This window comes from Ranitomeya variabilis, chromosome 1, assembly GCF_051348905.1.
Source record: "Ranitomeya variabilis isolate aRanVar5 chromosome 1, aRanVar5.hap1, whole genome shotgun sequence".
NCBI lineage: Eukaryota > Metazoa > Chordata > Amphibia > Anura > Dendrobatidae > Ranitomeya > Ranitomeya variabilis.
Window position 1 is genome coordinate 654922683 of NC_135232.1, and position 15032 is coordinate 654937714.

At 39.3% G+C, this 15032-nt stretch overlaps 1 protein-coding gene across 1 annotated transcript in view; it reads right to left on the minus strand.

Moving 5' to 3' along the window:
* The window catches only part of PAX9 (paired box 9), a 46977-nt gene extending 32554 nt beyond the window's left edge, over window positions 1-14423 (minus strand). Inside the window, exons 1-3 of the mRNA XM_077262666.1 lie at window positions 14307-14423; window positions 13538-14173; window positions 8628-8764 (exon numbers count right to left, since the gene is read on the minus strand). Of these exons, the coding sequence (XP_077118781.1) occupies window positions 8628-8764; window positions 13538-14173; window positions 14307-14310 (777 nt within the window). The 5' untranslated portion in view covers window positions 14311-14423. The remainder of the gene's footprint in view (window positions 1-8627; window positions 8765-13537; window positions 14174-14306) is intronic.
* Between the last annotated feature and the right edge of the window lie 609 nt (window positions 14424-15032).

Genomic DNA, 15032 nt, shown 5'->3' on the forward strand with positions numbered 1-15032 from the left:
TGGATTGGCAAAGGCTCAACAGTAACATTGATTTTTGGGGCCCACTTTTCAGCTACATACAAAAATAACCGGACCCTAGTACACACATTTACTTTTGCTTCTTGCAATAGGAATTTGCCTAGCTTGTTTACTGAATGATTATATTATATCTTTTTCTACAAATTGTGAATCAAGTGTAATAGCACTACTCATTTGCAGCCCTACACAGGGGCCTACCGGAAAATTTTCCCCTTCTCCTGTGGGCCAGTCCAATATATATATAGGCATCTGCTCAACTTTTCCTGCTATTTAAGGCTACTTTCACACTTCCGTCTTATGGCCTACGTCGCAATGCGTCGTTTTGGAGAAAAAACGCATCCTGCAAAGTTGCCCACAGGATGCGTTTTTTTTCCATAGACTAGCATTAGCGACGCATTGCGATGTATGGCCACACGTCGCATCCGTCGTGCAACGTGCAATGGATGCGTCGTGTTTTGGCAGCCGCGACGCACAAAAACGTTCAATGTAACGTTTTTTTGTGCGACGGGTCCGCCATTTTCGACCGCGCATGCGCGGCCGGAACTCCGCCCCCTCCTCCCCGGAACTCACAATGGGCAGCGGATGCGTTGTAAAACTGCATCCGCTGCCCACGTTGTGCTAAATTTAGCACAACGTATGTCGGGCCGACGGTTTGCGACGGCCCCGTACCGACGGATGTGTGAAAGTAGCCTAACAGGCGGCTGGCAAACTAGACTGCATATTTACTATGACAGACTCAATTTGTTAATTTACAGATTTTTGGGGGACAATTTTTCTCATTAATTTTAATTAAGAGATAAGTAACAAAATCCAGTTGGAGACTTGCTGTTGATTACCTCCCCAGCACAGTAGACATAATTATAAAATTATTAAAAGAATAGAAAACTCACTAAGCACATCTATTGGGTGAACCATGGCAGCCCTTCCCCAGATTCCGCCAGTCCCTGTGTTCAGTGAGGTTGCGCCATACAGACACGTGACTCCAATTGCAGTCTCATGTGACAACATATTATCATTGCTGGAGGTCTAGGGTCCAATAATCCCCCAAGGGGGAAAGTAAGAGCTCTTTGTGTAAGGAGCGGGGCGCCATTCCAGAACAGGACTAACCCATAAAAAATCCCATTCTATGACTACAAGCAGAGAACTTGCTAACTGTGAGGACTGCGGAACTTTGTAGTATACAAAAAAAAAAAAAAAATGGGCTGAAACCAGAATATTCCTTTCTCAGCTTCATGGTTCACCATTGTGTGCAAGTGATAAAAATAACAATGTTGTTTCCTATTGTAGCCAATATGACACCGTGTACGTGAAAGCAAGCATCTGATTGGTTGTGACTGATGACATCACCGTTCTAAGCACAGAATGGAGTTTACGTCACCAGCTGCTTCATTCTGTACCAAATAGCAGCAAATTAATAGGAGACATTCGACAATACAGACTTGTATCATATTTTACTAATTAAATTGTGAAGCCTGAAAGCTCTCCACCTCAATAATGTGCCAAGCAGACGCCAATGTCTCCCATGTGTCTGCACGCAGAACGGCCTGAGGATTAACTCTTCCAAGAATCATAACCAAACTGGGCTACAGCAGTAATGCAGAAGTGACATCAAATAAACCAAAATGTACATCATTAAAGGGGTTGTCCAGTGTAAAAAGAAAAGTCTGCAGTCACAATGCACACAGTCATGATTCCCCTGTATTCCCTGGGGGGGGCGGCATTGTGAACATATATGTGATTTGCAAACTTGTGGTCACATGCGGACTAGACTTTCCTCCCTTAGAACATTACGAGGCGGAGTAGAGCCTACTTGGCACATGACCAGCCACCTGCACAGGGAATATACAACTCAGCAGCCACATAGAGTGATTGCAGACTGGACAACCCCTTTAACTAAGGCTCAGTCTACCTGTCCATTTGGACTTTCTATTTGTCTCTTCCATCTTAACAGACAAATGGAGTAAGTGACCCATTGCATCAGCTATGTAAACGACAGGGACCCATTCATTATTATGGGGTTCATTTAGTTTGTAGTTTTTATGGAAAAAAAAGTCCTGCATGCAGAACCCGGATAATCCCCATAATAATCAATGGGTCTCTCTACTTGTGTTTTCATGACTGATGTAACAGATGACGCATTCTTTGTCTGCTAAGTGTTAGGCACAGACAAATGTCCGAACAAATGAACTAAGCCTTAGGCCTCACTCCGGCGTCCGTGAGTCACATCTGTGTCCGATCTGTGATTTCCACAGCTACAGCACGTACCCATTACAGTCTATGGGGCTGTTCACATGTCAGTGGGTTCTTTTGCGGACCGAAAAATTCCAGAGATACGTCCATTTTTGATCCGAGTCAAGGAGCAATATTACACATACAGGTCTATGAGCCCGTGAAAATCTGTGAGCTGTCAGTGATTAACAGTGGATTGGAGAGAAGAAGCTTTGTGTTTTTGTTTTTCCACTGGTAATAAAAACTGATGAAAATCAGATCCAGAACACTGATGATCAACGGTCCGTTCACCCATCTGTTGACGACGTAATTAGATGCCTTCATTTAGGTACGCTCCTAAAAATAAGTTACCTATATAGGAAGTGTAGCCCTAAACGTAAAGCTCTACAATCGCCCCTGACAGATCAGATCAAATTTCAGCATGCCCAATCCTGTGTTTCCATGTTACATGACTGTTTTACAAGTACAAATTATCATCTATCCACAGGATCCTGCTGGGACCCTTCTTATCATGAGAAGAGGAGTTCTGCATACCTACATTACATGACGCGACGGCTGAGGACTTGTCTGTCAATGAATTAAAGTCATTCTCTTGCCACCTGTATAATATGTATGTCCTCATTACTAGCTCTGCCCCACTGCTGTTTAGTTGGCAGAAAAGAGAAATAGAATGTTCTCACTTACTCTGAGAGCAGACTGCCTGATATATTATGTATTGTGGCCAAGTGAACTGCAGGAGGTCTGTGACCTAATACAAAGTAGTCGCTGTGTATAAGATCCTAAGGGTATGTTCACACATGGCATTTTTGCAGCATTTTTACTCTGTCCCAAAAACCAAAGTGGTGAAAAAAATGCTGAAAGAATTGACATGCTGTGTCTTGGTAATACAGGAAATAAAGAACAGGCGCGTGCATGAGATTTCATAAATCAAAATATTGCAAATTTTATACACCAAATACCCTGCTGATAATATGCAGAAAAAAAATCCCCAAAAAGGGAGTAAATCCAAATATACTTCTAGATAATTTCATATATATTGTCTTTAGTATATTTAATAGTAATAAAGATATTTTCAGCCTTAAAGAAAAGCTTTGTTTCTTTAGGGATTTGTTTACAAACATGCTTTTTGGCTTAATGATAAGGATGGGGAGTATAGGAGTGTCCAAATATAAAGATAGTAGAAGATCTCACAATAGGTGTGACACAGGGCCACCGATGTCCTTCATTTTATATATATATATATATATATATATACACACACACACACACACACACACACACGTCCTCACAAAATTAGAATATCATCAAAAAGTCAATTCAGTTCTACAATACAAAAAGTGAAACTCGTATATTATGTAGAGTCATTACAAACAGAGTGATATATTTCAAGTGTTTATTTTTGTTAATGTTGATGATTATGGCTTACAGCCAATGAGAACCCAAAGGTCATTATCTCAGTAAATTATAATAATTAACAAAAAACACCTGCAAATCCTAAGCGTTTAAAAGGTCCCTTAGTCTGTTTCAGTAGCTCCACAATCATGGGGAAGACTGCTGACTTGACAGATGTCCAGAAGGTAGTCATTGACACACTCCACAAGGACGGTAAACCACGAAAGGTCACTGCTAAAGAAGCTGGCTGTTCAGCGTGCTGTATCCAAGCATATTAATGGAAAGTTGAGTGGATGGAAAAAGTGTGGTAGAAAAAGGTGCACAAGCAACCGGGATAACTGCAGCCTTGAAATGATTGTTAGGAAAAGGACATTCAAAAATTTGGGGGAGATTCACAGGAAAGTAGACTGCTGCTGGAGTCATTGCTTCAAGAGCCACCACACACAGACGTATCCAGGACATGGGCTAAAAGTGTCACATTCCTTATGTCAAGCCACTCATGACCAATAGACAACGCCAGAAGTGTCTTACCTGGGCCAAGGAGAAAAAGAACAGGACTGTTGCCAGGTGGCCCAAGGTGTTGTTTTCAGATGAAAGTAAATTTTGCATTTCATTTGGAAATCAAGGTCCCAGAGTCTGGAGGAAGAGTGGAGAGGCCACAATCCAAGCTGCTTGAGGTCTAGTGTGAAGTTTCCACAATCAGTGATGGTTTGGGGAGCCATGTCTTCTGCTGGTGTAGGCCCACTATGTTTTATAAAGACCAAAGTCAGTGCAGCCGTCTACCAGAAAATTTTAGAACACTTCATGCTTTCCTCTGCCGACAAGCTTTTTGGAGATGGAAATTTCATTCTCCAGCAGGACTTGGCACCTGTCCACACTGCCAAAAGCACCAGTACCTGGTTTACAAACAACAGTATCACTGTGCTTGATTGGCCAGCAAACCTGCCTGACCTTAACCTCCATAGAGAATCTATGGGGTAATGTCAAGAGGAAGATGAAAGACACCAGACCCAACAATGCAGACGAGCTGAAGGCTGCTATCAAAGCAACCTGGGCTTCCATAACACCTCAGCAGTGGCACAGGCTGATCACCTCCATGCCACACCGCATTGATGCAGGAATTGAAGCAAAAGGAGCCCCGACCAAATATTGAGTGCATTTACTGAACATACATTTCAGTAGGCCAACATTTTTAAAATCATTTTTCAAGCTGGTGTTATAAAGTATTCTAATTTACTGAGATAATGACTTTTAAGTTTTCATTGGCTGTAAGCCATAATCATCAACATTAACAGAAATAAACATTTGAAATAGATCACTCTGTTTGTAATTACTCTAATATATGAGTTTCACTTTTTGTACTGAAGAACTGAAATAAATTAACTTTTTGATGATATTCTAATTTTCTGAGAAGCACCTGTGTATGTATATAATGGAGGAGGGTGTATGGGCCATAGAGACAGTTTCCATTGGATGCCTTTAAAGAAAGAAATCCCAATGAAGGTTGGTCTTACTCCTTTTACTAATGGATTACGTACTGCCATCTCTATTTCTACTTTACCATTGCATCGAAGGTAAACTAGCACATGGTTAATGAAAAGGGGGTGAGAAAGGCAGCCAAGCACCGGGCCTTTCTGTCCAGGTTGGCACTACCCAGCACCATAATGGAACAAGCACGCTGGCTCAGTGGTTAGCATTGTTGCTTTGAAGACCTTGAGTCCTGGGTTTAAATCCCACCAAAGACAACATCTGCAAGAAGTTTGTATGTTCTCCCCATGTTTGAGGGTTTTCCGGTTTCCTCCCACACTCCAGAGACATAGTAACAGGGAATCTAGGTTCTGAGCCCCAATGGGGACAGGGATGATAATGAATGTAAAGCGCTGCGGAATATGATAGTGCTATATAAGCAATACAAAATAATAATAAGGGATTCCCCTCTTTCCTCTTTATACATCCTGACCTTATAGCAGAGCGAGGAAAATGTTCCTACATGCATTAAGACATCCAAGGTTCACATCCTCCGATTATTATCCCAAGGTGTTCTAGTAATCCCATAGAGCTTCATTTAAGGATTGGATGGAAAGGACTACAGGAGTGAGTGCTGGGTGTTTCGGATAATGTCTGCAGTTATTATTACTGCATGATTGATACATAGTATCACAAGTGATGTTTATGGTATATTCAGCTCTGTTACAGCTGCATCTGAAGATTGGTGTGAATTGTGGGCATCAAGTGAAGATAAAAAAAAAATAGCTTTTTATAGTATAATATGGAGCTGGGATTGTTAGACATTCCAGAAGACGTGCATCAAGCCGTATATAAATTGCTTACAGTCTGGTCATTGGTATAGGGGTAATGTGTTATTATTAGGAGATGACGCGTTACCTGTGTGATCTGACCAGATGTATGCTGCTCTCCAACTTGGGTTCAGATTTTCCATTTTCTAATCATTTATACACAATGTTTCCAATGTGTTACAACTGTTAAAATCAATGCACTCAATAAAAATAAACTCTGGTTTCTTTGAGCAACAATAACTTCATTTTCTGTGCTGTTCCCATTTTCCCCCATTAATGTCTAACGCTGCTTTTAAAATTCTCTTGGTCGCCCTTGGAAACAGACAACATGTTGTGTCCATTCCACCATCAGAAATATCACATAACTCAGACTGCGCCGGGGTCACCTGAACACACAATGCACTGGTGTCCACAAATTCGGAATTTAGCTTTAGCCATAAATAGAGAACAAAACGCCCTGTAACACCACACTGGTGCAAGAAAAACAAAGTGAGGCATTTCTAAAAGTTATCGACACTGAATGTAGGGTTTAACTTCACCAGAGGCGATCGCTCCCTCTTATGTGGAGTTTTCCTTCTGCAGTGAACCATATGGCATCAATGTGGATTTATCTGCAGACAAATCTATACAATAAATATATATTACATTTTGGGGATATTTTTTATTATTTGGGAGCAAATAACGCAAACGATTCCAGGTGACCTAAATCTAAATATTTGACTATAGAACAAAGTGAAAGGGCTTTAAAATAATATAAATATATCTCTGTGTATTTGTATATACACTCACAAAGCAAGAGAGTTTCAGGCTTTTAGAAATGTGGACTTTGTCTACAAATAGATATCAGAGATCTTAGATAAATATCGCACAGGATAGAAATAAATATTCCCATATAGCTCATCTCTATAGAGAATAAGTTCAAACAATTAAACAAAGCAGACAAGCTCAACAACCATGTTAAAATAATACGATATAAAGTTCTGTCTATGTAACATATGATATACATTATTAGTAAGGATTCCAGAAACTACAGAGAAAACTATAAAAGACCCATATCCTAGAACTATGACATAAAATATAAATATAGCCTCAGGGTTTTTCATCTTATATGGATCAATTATGCCTGAATAGTATTCATAACACATTAGATATTATATACATGATTATCCTGCATATAATATTTTACACACTATAATATATATATTTTTACAAATACAGCATATCCGTGTATACACTGTACAAATATGTACATTTATTTGCACACATATACATATGTTTTATAATTATATATATGTACATATACGCACACATACACACTTAAGGCTATGTTCACACATTGCGGGGTTTTTTTGCAGGCAAAAGCTACTACATAAAAGCTGGTTTTGCCCCTTTATTTTTTGCTACGTTTTTTGTTGTCCCTTGAGCATGCTGTTAAAGTTTAGTGCCCCCCAAACCCTCCCCCCAAAAAAACAAAGAACGTGACACAACTTTGCACCAAGAATGCTGATACTTGCGTTTTTGCACTTATCCATTGTTTCCTATGGGTTAAAAGAAAAATGCTGCCAATACGCAGACAAAGAAAACGCCGAGAGAAATTGCATGCTGCAGTTTGCAAAAACGCAGTAGTTTTCCAAATTAGGCAGAAAAATAAAACCAATGTGTGTGCATGAGATTACTGAAATCCCATAGACTTTGCTGGTATTGTAAAACGCAGCTTAAAATTTGCATTAAAAAATGCTGCAAAAATACATGTGAACATAGCCTAATACTATATATATATACAAAATCTCCTACAATTATAATCCATGCAATTTGGCTTAAAACGTATATACACACAATATTTATATTTATATATATATATAGAGAGAGAGAGACACATGCCATATGTAGATCCATAATATAAATAAATAAATATATATATACATATATATATATATAATGGTTTTTTTTTATTTTTTTAAGAAAGCGTTCTGCATTAATGTGGCAGATGCAATATTGTGTCCATATACAGGAGATCCCTTGGCTGTGTGTTTCGGTCTCTGACCTAGGAATGCTGACAGCCTTTCCCCACTGAGCCACTAATTATATACACGCTTTTATTAACCGATCATTCATGTAATATTTGCTTCACCGATTTTAAGCCAATGCAATTTCTCAGTCTTGAGAGTGCATGGCTCAATTACAATATAGCAAATCCGTTACCCATCCATAGAATTCAATGATGTGACATAGTATGTGGTGCATTCATCATGTCACACATCTGCAGCAGCTAAGCGGGATCGTCTCCGGTAAGAGCAAGTCGTTATAGAGCCGGGGCCGATCTCTGGGAGCCGGCATGTGTGTAAATATATATATATATATATATATATATATATATATATATATATATATATATATATATATAATAACTGGTATAAGTCCCTTCCGCATGCCCCGCTAGGATTTACAATATGAAGTCCGATAATCACCGATATTTAAGAATGTAAAGTAGTAAAAATACAAAACTTAGATCAAAAACAACAATAAAATAGTAACGTTCTTAAGGATCTGGGACGGAATAAGGTCAGATCTGACTGTGCTGCTATCTGTGCATCATACAAATACATATTCATGAAGTAGATAAGGAAATACAATCTTAGAACAAGATTCCACAGATGTGAGATATGACAGGAGGGGCTCTGCGGCACCTACCTGGCTGTACTTCACCTCCTGCTCCAGGGAGCCTTTCTCCAGGCCATTGAGCATGTGTTGGGTAGACTGGAAGCCATTCCTGCTCAGGCTGCACCATTCCTCAATCTTGGGACTGTGGTATGGAGAAGTGTCACTGACTGCGGGCACAGGAGCATCAGTCACTGACTGTACCAATATCTTCACTGCCTCCACATTATACATTATACCACAATTAAGGAAAGGCTGAGAGGACTGAAGAAAGGACTAAAGAGAGGAGTGAAGAAAGGACAGCAGAGAGGACTGAAGAAAGGACTAAAGAGAGGATGAAGAAAGGACTAAAGAGAGGAGTGAAGAAAGGACAGCAGAGAGGACTGAAGAAAGGACTAAAGAGAGGATGAAGAAAGGACTAAAGAGAGGACTGAAGAGAGGACTGAAGAAAGGACTAAAGAGAGGATGAAGAAAGGACTAAAGAGAGGACTGAAGAAAGGACAGCAGAGAGGATGAAGAAAGGACAGCAGAGAGGACTGAAGAAAGGACACGAGAGAGGATGAAGAAAGGACTAAAGGGATGACTGAATAAAGGTCTAAAGAGAGGACTGAAGAAAGGACTAAAGAGAGAACTGCATAGGAATATGCCAGAAAACACAACATATCTCCTAAATACACTGGAAACACATAAACCGGATATACAGATACACCAAAACCATTCTCAATTTAGAAATGAGAAAGACATTATAAATCCGTCCTTATGTATGTATGTGTGTGTAGTATATATGTGTACATAAATATATATATATATATATATATACACAGACACACTGTAAACGGAGACTATAAATATACACACATGCATATTTAGTATTTATACACTGTGTATATATAAATATATATTTGTGTAAGTACACATAAAAATATACACACACTATATATAAATAGATATACACACACATATATATACACAGATACATTATGTTATATTTTTCATACCGAGAATTTTTGTTATATATATATATATATATATATATATATATATATATATATATATATATATATATATATTCCATACACATGAATATTTATACACACACAATCTATGTGACGTTTTACTATTTAATATCTCTTGATTTGACCTCCCGCCATCTATAACTTGTCATCCATCTGTCTCCCTCATCTTTAGTATCTACCTCTAATTTCTTTCGCCCTCTTGTTATACTATCATCTACTTCTTTAATTTGATTGATATGAATATTGTAAATATTGTGAGGAAATGAATAATGCATGTGGTAAGCCCTGAGTGTCCTCTTGGTGGGTGTCAGGCCGGGTTGCCCCTGCTTCCCCAGCTCTCCCCCACATCTGATCAGGTTATTCCAGCCTTGCGGTGAGTGGAGCACTTCTGCTGAGTGTGTATCTTGGCTCTCTGCATCCTGCAGGCTGTTCTCCCCAATGTGTGAAATTCATAGATGCAAATAAAATGGAAGTGACTATGTTTTTAGTGTAAACGAAAAAGTGTCTGTTTTGTGGACTTTCTGGATAAATACTGAAAATTGCATTAGAAAATCACATGTCATGGAGGGAAAATGCAATAATTAGCCGCAGCCATTAATCACAGGGCTCATTAATCACGGCCTGCATGTGACAGCCTGTACTTACAGCACACCATTAATTTATTCCCATCTTGTAAGAAAATGGGATTTTTCTACAAGAAAAATAGTCTGCAGTCCCTAGAATTTGGTGAAAATAAAGTGCGGCCTGTGTTTGAAGAAAGGATTAAATATGGAAAATACTTAGCATTCCAGAATTTGTCAGAAATGTTTATTCTACAGTGAGGGGGAAAAAACTTTCCAGAGTCTTTCTCACAATGGAGTCAAAGCTGGAAGATCTGTCAGTCGGGATTGTACAGAAGGAAGGATCTGGGAAAAGAAGCTCTGCAAGTGTCCATCAGGGGGATGAGCCCCCTATCCTCAGTGTATGCTGCCCACCTGGGTACAGAGCTGGCATCAGACCAAGCACATACATGCAGAAAGGAGAGGAGTCACCCTGTGCTATAAGGTGCCAGAGCCTTATATCAGATGCAGATTATCAATAAAAAGGGGCTGACAAGATATATTGCAATAGTCATTATATGTAGGATTAGTTTACTAGAAGTTATCACTATATGGATTTTTTGTAATTTGTGATATATTTGATTATATTATATAGGATTTATTATGGTGTTAGATTTTAGTGAAAATATTTTATGAAATGTATTGAATAAAGTATGATACACATCCTAAATATTATATATATTATATATACAGTATATATATATATATATATATATATATATATATATATACACTCACATATATATTCCTCCTATTCCTATGCTGATATTTATTATATTTGTATTTATTATATATATATATATATATACATTCCTACTATGTTACATGCTGATACTTATTATATATATATATATATACACACACACATATATTCCTACTATGTTACATGCTGATATATTATGTATATATATATACACACACACACACATATATTCCTACTGTGTTACATGCTAATGTATAATATATATATACACACTAACACACACATATATATTCCCACTATGTTACATGGTAATATATAATACATATATATATATATATATATATATATATATATATATATATATATATATATATATATATATATATACACACACACACACATATATTCCTACTATGTTACATGCTGATATATATATACACAGTAACACACCACACACATATATATTCCCACTGTTACATGCTGATATATATATATACACACACACACACACATATATATTCCTACTATGTTACATGCTAATATATAATATATATATATACACACACACACACACATATATTCCTATGATGTTACATGCTGATATATATATATACACACTAACACACACATATATTCCCACTGTTACATGCTGATATATATATACACACACACACACATATATATTCCTACTATGTTACATGCTGATATATATATATATATACACACACACACATATATATTCCCACTGTTACATGCTGATATATTATATATATATATATATATATATATATATATATATACACGCATACACATATATATTTCTACTATGTTACATGCTGATACTTATATATATATATATATATATACACACACACACACATATATTCCTACTATGTTACATGCTGATACTTATTATATATATATATATATACACGCATACACATATATATTTCTACTATGTTACATGCTGATACTTATATATATATATATACACACACACACACACATATATTCCTACTATGTTACATGCTGGTATTTTTTATATTTTTATTTATATTGTATATATTGTACATTTTTCTGCACTCATTCACAACCTGCATTAACCTATTTATGCATTTCCTGCTCCTTTTCATCTGATTCTATAGACAAAGTCTCCAGCTCTCTGTTAAATATAAACAAGGAAAAATAAAAACTCTACTTAAGGGACCTTTCTCCCCTCCTTATTAATAACCAGTTCACACCTTCCCCACTAGAAAGTGCTGTCCCTGTGTCAGAGGCAATGCTTTTCCAATAAATTAGCAATTTGCTCACAAAGCCCAAGTTTAATGGCCTGAGCAGTGCAGAGCAGGACCCCTTGTACACAGCTCAGGAATCCTTTTCCCCAAATAATCTGAGACATAGAGGAACAACTCCAGACAGTTCCCTTGGAGGCCTGACTGCCAATGTGGTGTTAATAAGAGAGGAAACCATTAGGGGGATCTACAAACATTCCCAATTTGTAATCTAATTCTGCAATGTTAGGCCAATTCAGGAAATGGTAATCTGTGTATAGTGTGGGCCAGGCTGTGGGAAGGGGATACAGCACTTGGTCTCATTAGTTATTGATGGGACTGGACTGGTTGGAGCCCAGGACTGGTATAGTGGTGGCACCATAAAAGTCGCAGTAAGGGAGATCCATCATAGGCAGGGCACTAAGCAGAAAGGGAGTCTCTGGGTGCAGGGCAGAGCTCTCTCCTCCTGTGCACACTATGCCCAGAGGTTGGGCTCTCTGCCTCACAATGAAACCAATTATCTGACATTTGAACTTCCTGTCTGGGTAAATTTAGTCTGATTGCACAGACTGGAGAAGTGAAACTTTTTCCCCTAATTTCCAGCAGGCACTGAGCTGATGACACAGGCCTGCTGTAAAAGGGAAAGGTTGGGGGCTGCACTTCTTCACCCTTCAGCTCGATTAGACCTGATCTCTCTTATATACAGTTTTCTCAGCGTGTCCACAAGTATTAGATGGAGAAGCTGCACTGCACAGAAGCTGCAGCTGCCACCCCGACACCCTGCGACATCTGTGTCTGCATGCGACATTTTTGTAGAATGTGAAAATAATTGATCAAAATCTGCTGCTAAAACATTCGGGCTCCAAAAATGCTTTATACCTCCTCGAAATGCTACTAATAAGAAAGAACATGCGGGTTTGATGGGTAAAAGATAAACTGCAGGTGCAATGATGGATGGAAGAAAACTGTCTAATTACAAATATGAATAAAAATATAATTCTGCATATATGTATAATTGGAGATATGTTGCACAGGCGGTAAGGGGATTTAAGCAAATCTGATTCTTTTAAAGGTGTCTGTTATAAAGTAGGTTTTATTTGTGAAGATTATATAAGATTTATATATATATATATATATATATATATATATATATATATATATACACACATATATTATATTATATATAGTATCCTTGTATATTTGTGGTTCAGAGATAGGAGATGTGTGATCATTGGGTTTCACCAGTGCTAAACTGTAAGGAGACAATAGGAAGTGATTTCTGCTTAACGTCCAGAATTCTGTTTCCATCTATTTCAATACTATGGATGATCACATTGATCCAGGGATCTCTTACCTTGATCTGTGATGGATCTAATCCCAAGAATGTCCGTGACCGAATGTGAGGAGGGCCAGGTCCTGGGCATGGCCATGCTGCTGGGGATGGCGTGCATGCCAGGCGGGGTGGGCACCTTGGCCCCTGCAGCAGCCATGGGGCTGGGGTAGGAGTAGATGTGGTTGTACTGCAGGGCAGAGGTGGGGTGCTGCTGCTGCTGCTGCTGCTGTTTGTGGGACTCGTAGTGACCCTGCTGGGACAAGTTTCCGATCTTATTTCGGAGGATCCGGCTGATGGAGCTGACGGAGGGCACGTTGTATTTGTCGCACACCCCATCCGCCAGCAGCCTGTCCCTGATCTCCCAGGCAAAGATCCCAGGGTCCCTCTGCTTGTAGGTCCTGATGTGCTTCACCACCGTCGGGGTGGTCACCCGAGGCTTGCTGCCCCCAATGGCTCCTGGCAGGATGGACCCAGTCTCATTGTAGCGGGCCAGAATCTTGCTGACACATCCATGGGAAACCCGCAGCTGCCTGCTGATGTCACAGGGCCGGATGCCCAGCTGGGCCAGCTCCACAATCCGCAGCCGGATGGCATTGGGCAGAGGTCTTCCATTCACAAACACCCCTCCTAGCTGGTTGACTTCTCCAAAGGCAGGTTCTGTGGACAGATGCATGCCAACTGGGGTTAGTGCTGGGCAATCAGCTGGTACTCACCTCACTGGCAGTGCATGGGTTACTGCAGAGTGCAGCCGCCGCCAGTGCAGGTCACCAGTGGGGACAGGGCCACTTACCCATGACAGGGGCCTGGCAGCAGCAGGGCAGGCTGCACAGCGCAATTAAAGGGGAACAAGATGAGGAAGACCCTTCCTTTTCTTGGTGCAACAGTGGAAGTTCTGTATTTCCCTCTAATAGCAACGTGGGCAGGGCCGCACTGACACCGGGGCTAGGCACTCCTCCGTGGGCAGGCTGCTGGGAGAATGCCCCCCTGCCATTGGCGCTCTGCAGTGACAGGCAGCAGCCTGGTGGCGGCCTCCCTGCTCCTGCCCAGCGCAGACCAGCCTCATGTGCACCTGGGGCACAGATAGCAGGGGAGAGACCCTCCGAGAGGCGGTGAGTGCCAGCACGGGGGGCTCGGGGCCAAGGGCAACTGCCTGCATTCCACAGCAGATGAGCAGAAGAATAGTATGTAGCAGTGGTAGGATAATGGTATATATATATACAGTACAATTGATATTTAATGTAATATATCTATTAATTAATCTAGATTATTTTAATGTATATATATAATTTATAAACACACGCACACATATTTGCATATTAATTTATAATGGCATACAGCAAGCTGAAAACAATATTAACCTTTTATTGTTTACAGTGTTTATATATGTGCTCATCTGTTGTTAGTTTTCCTAGAAGACTATTTTTTCTGTATCTTATCTGCATCATCTAGCCCTAATAATAATACTTATTGTTCAAAAATAAATAATAGTATTTATTTTTTTTACAATATCATCAGA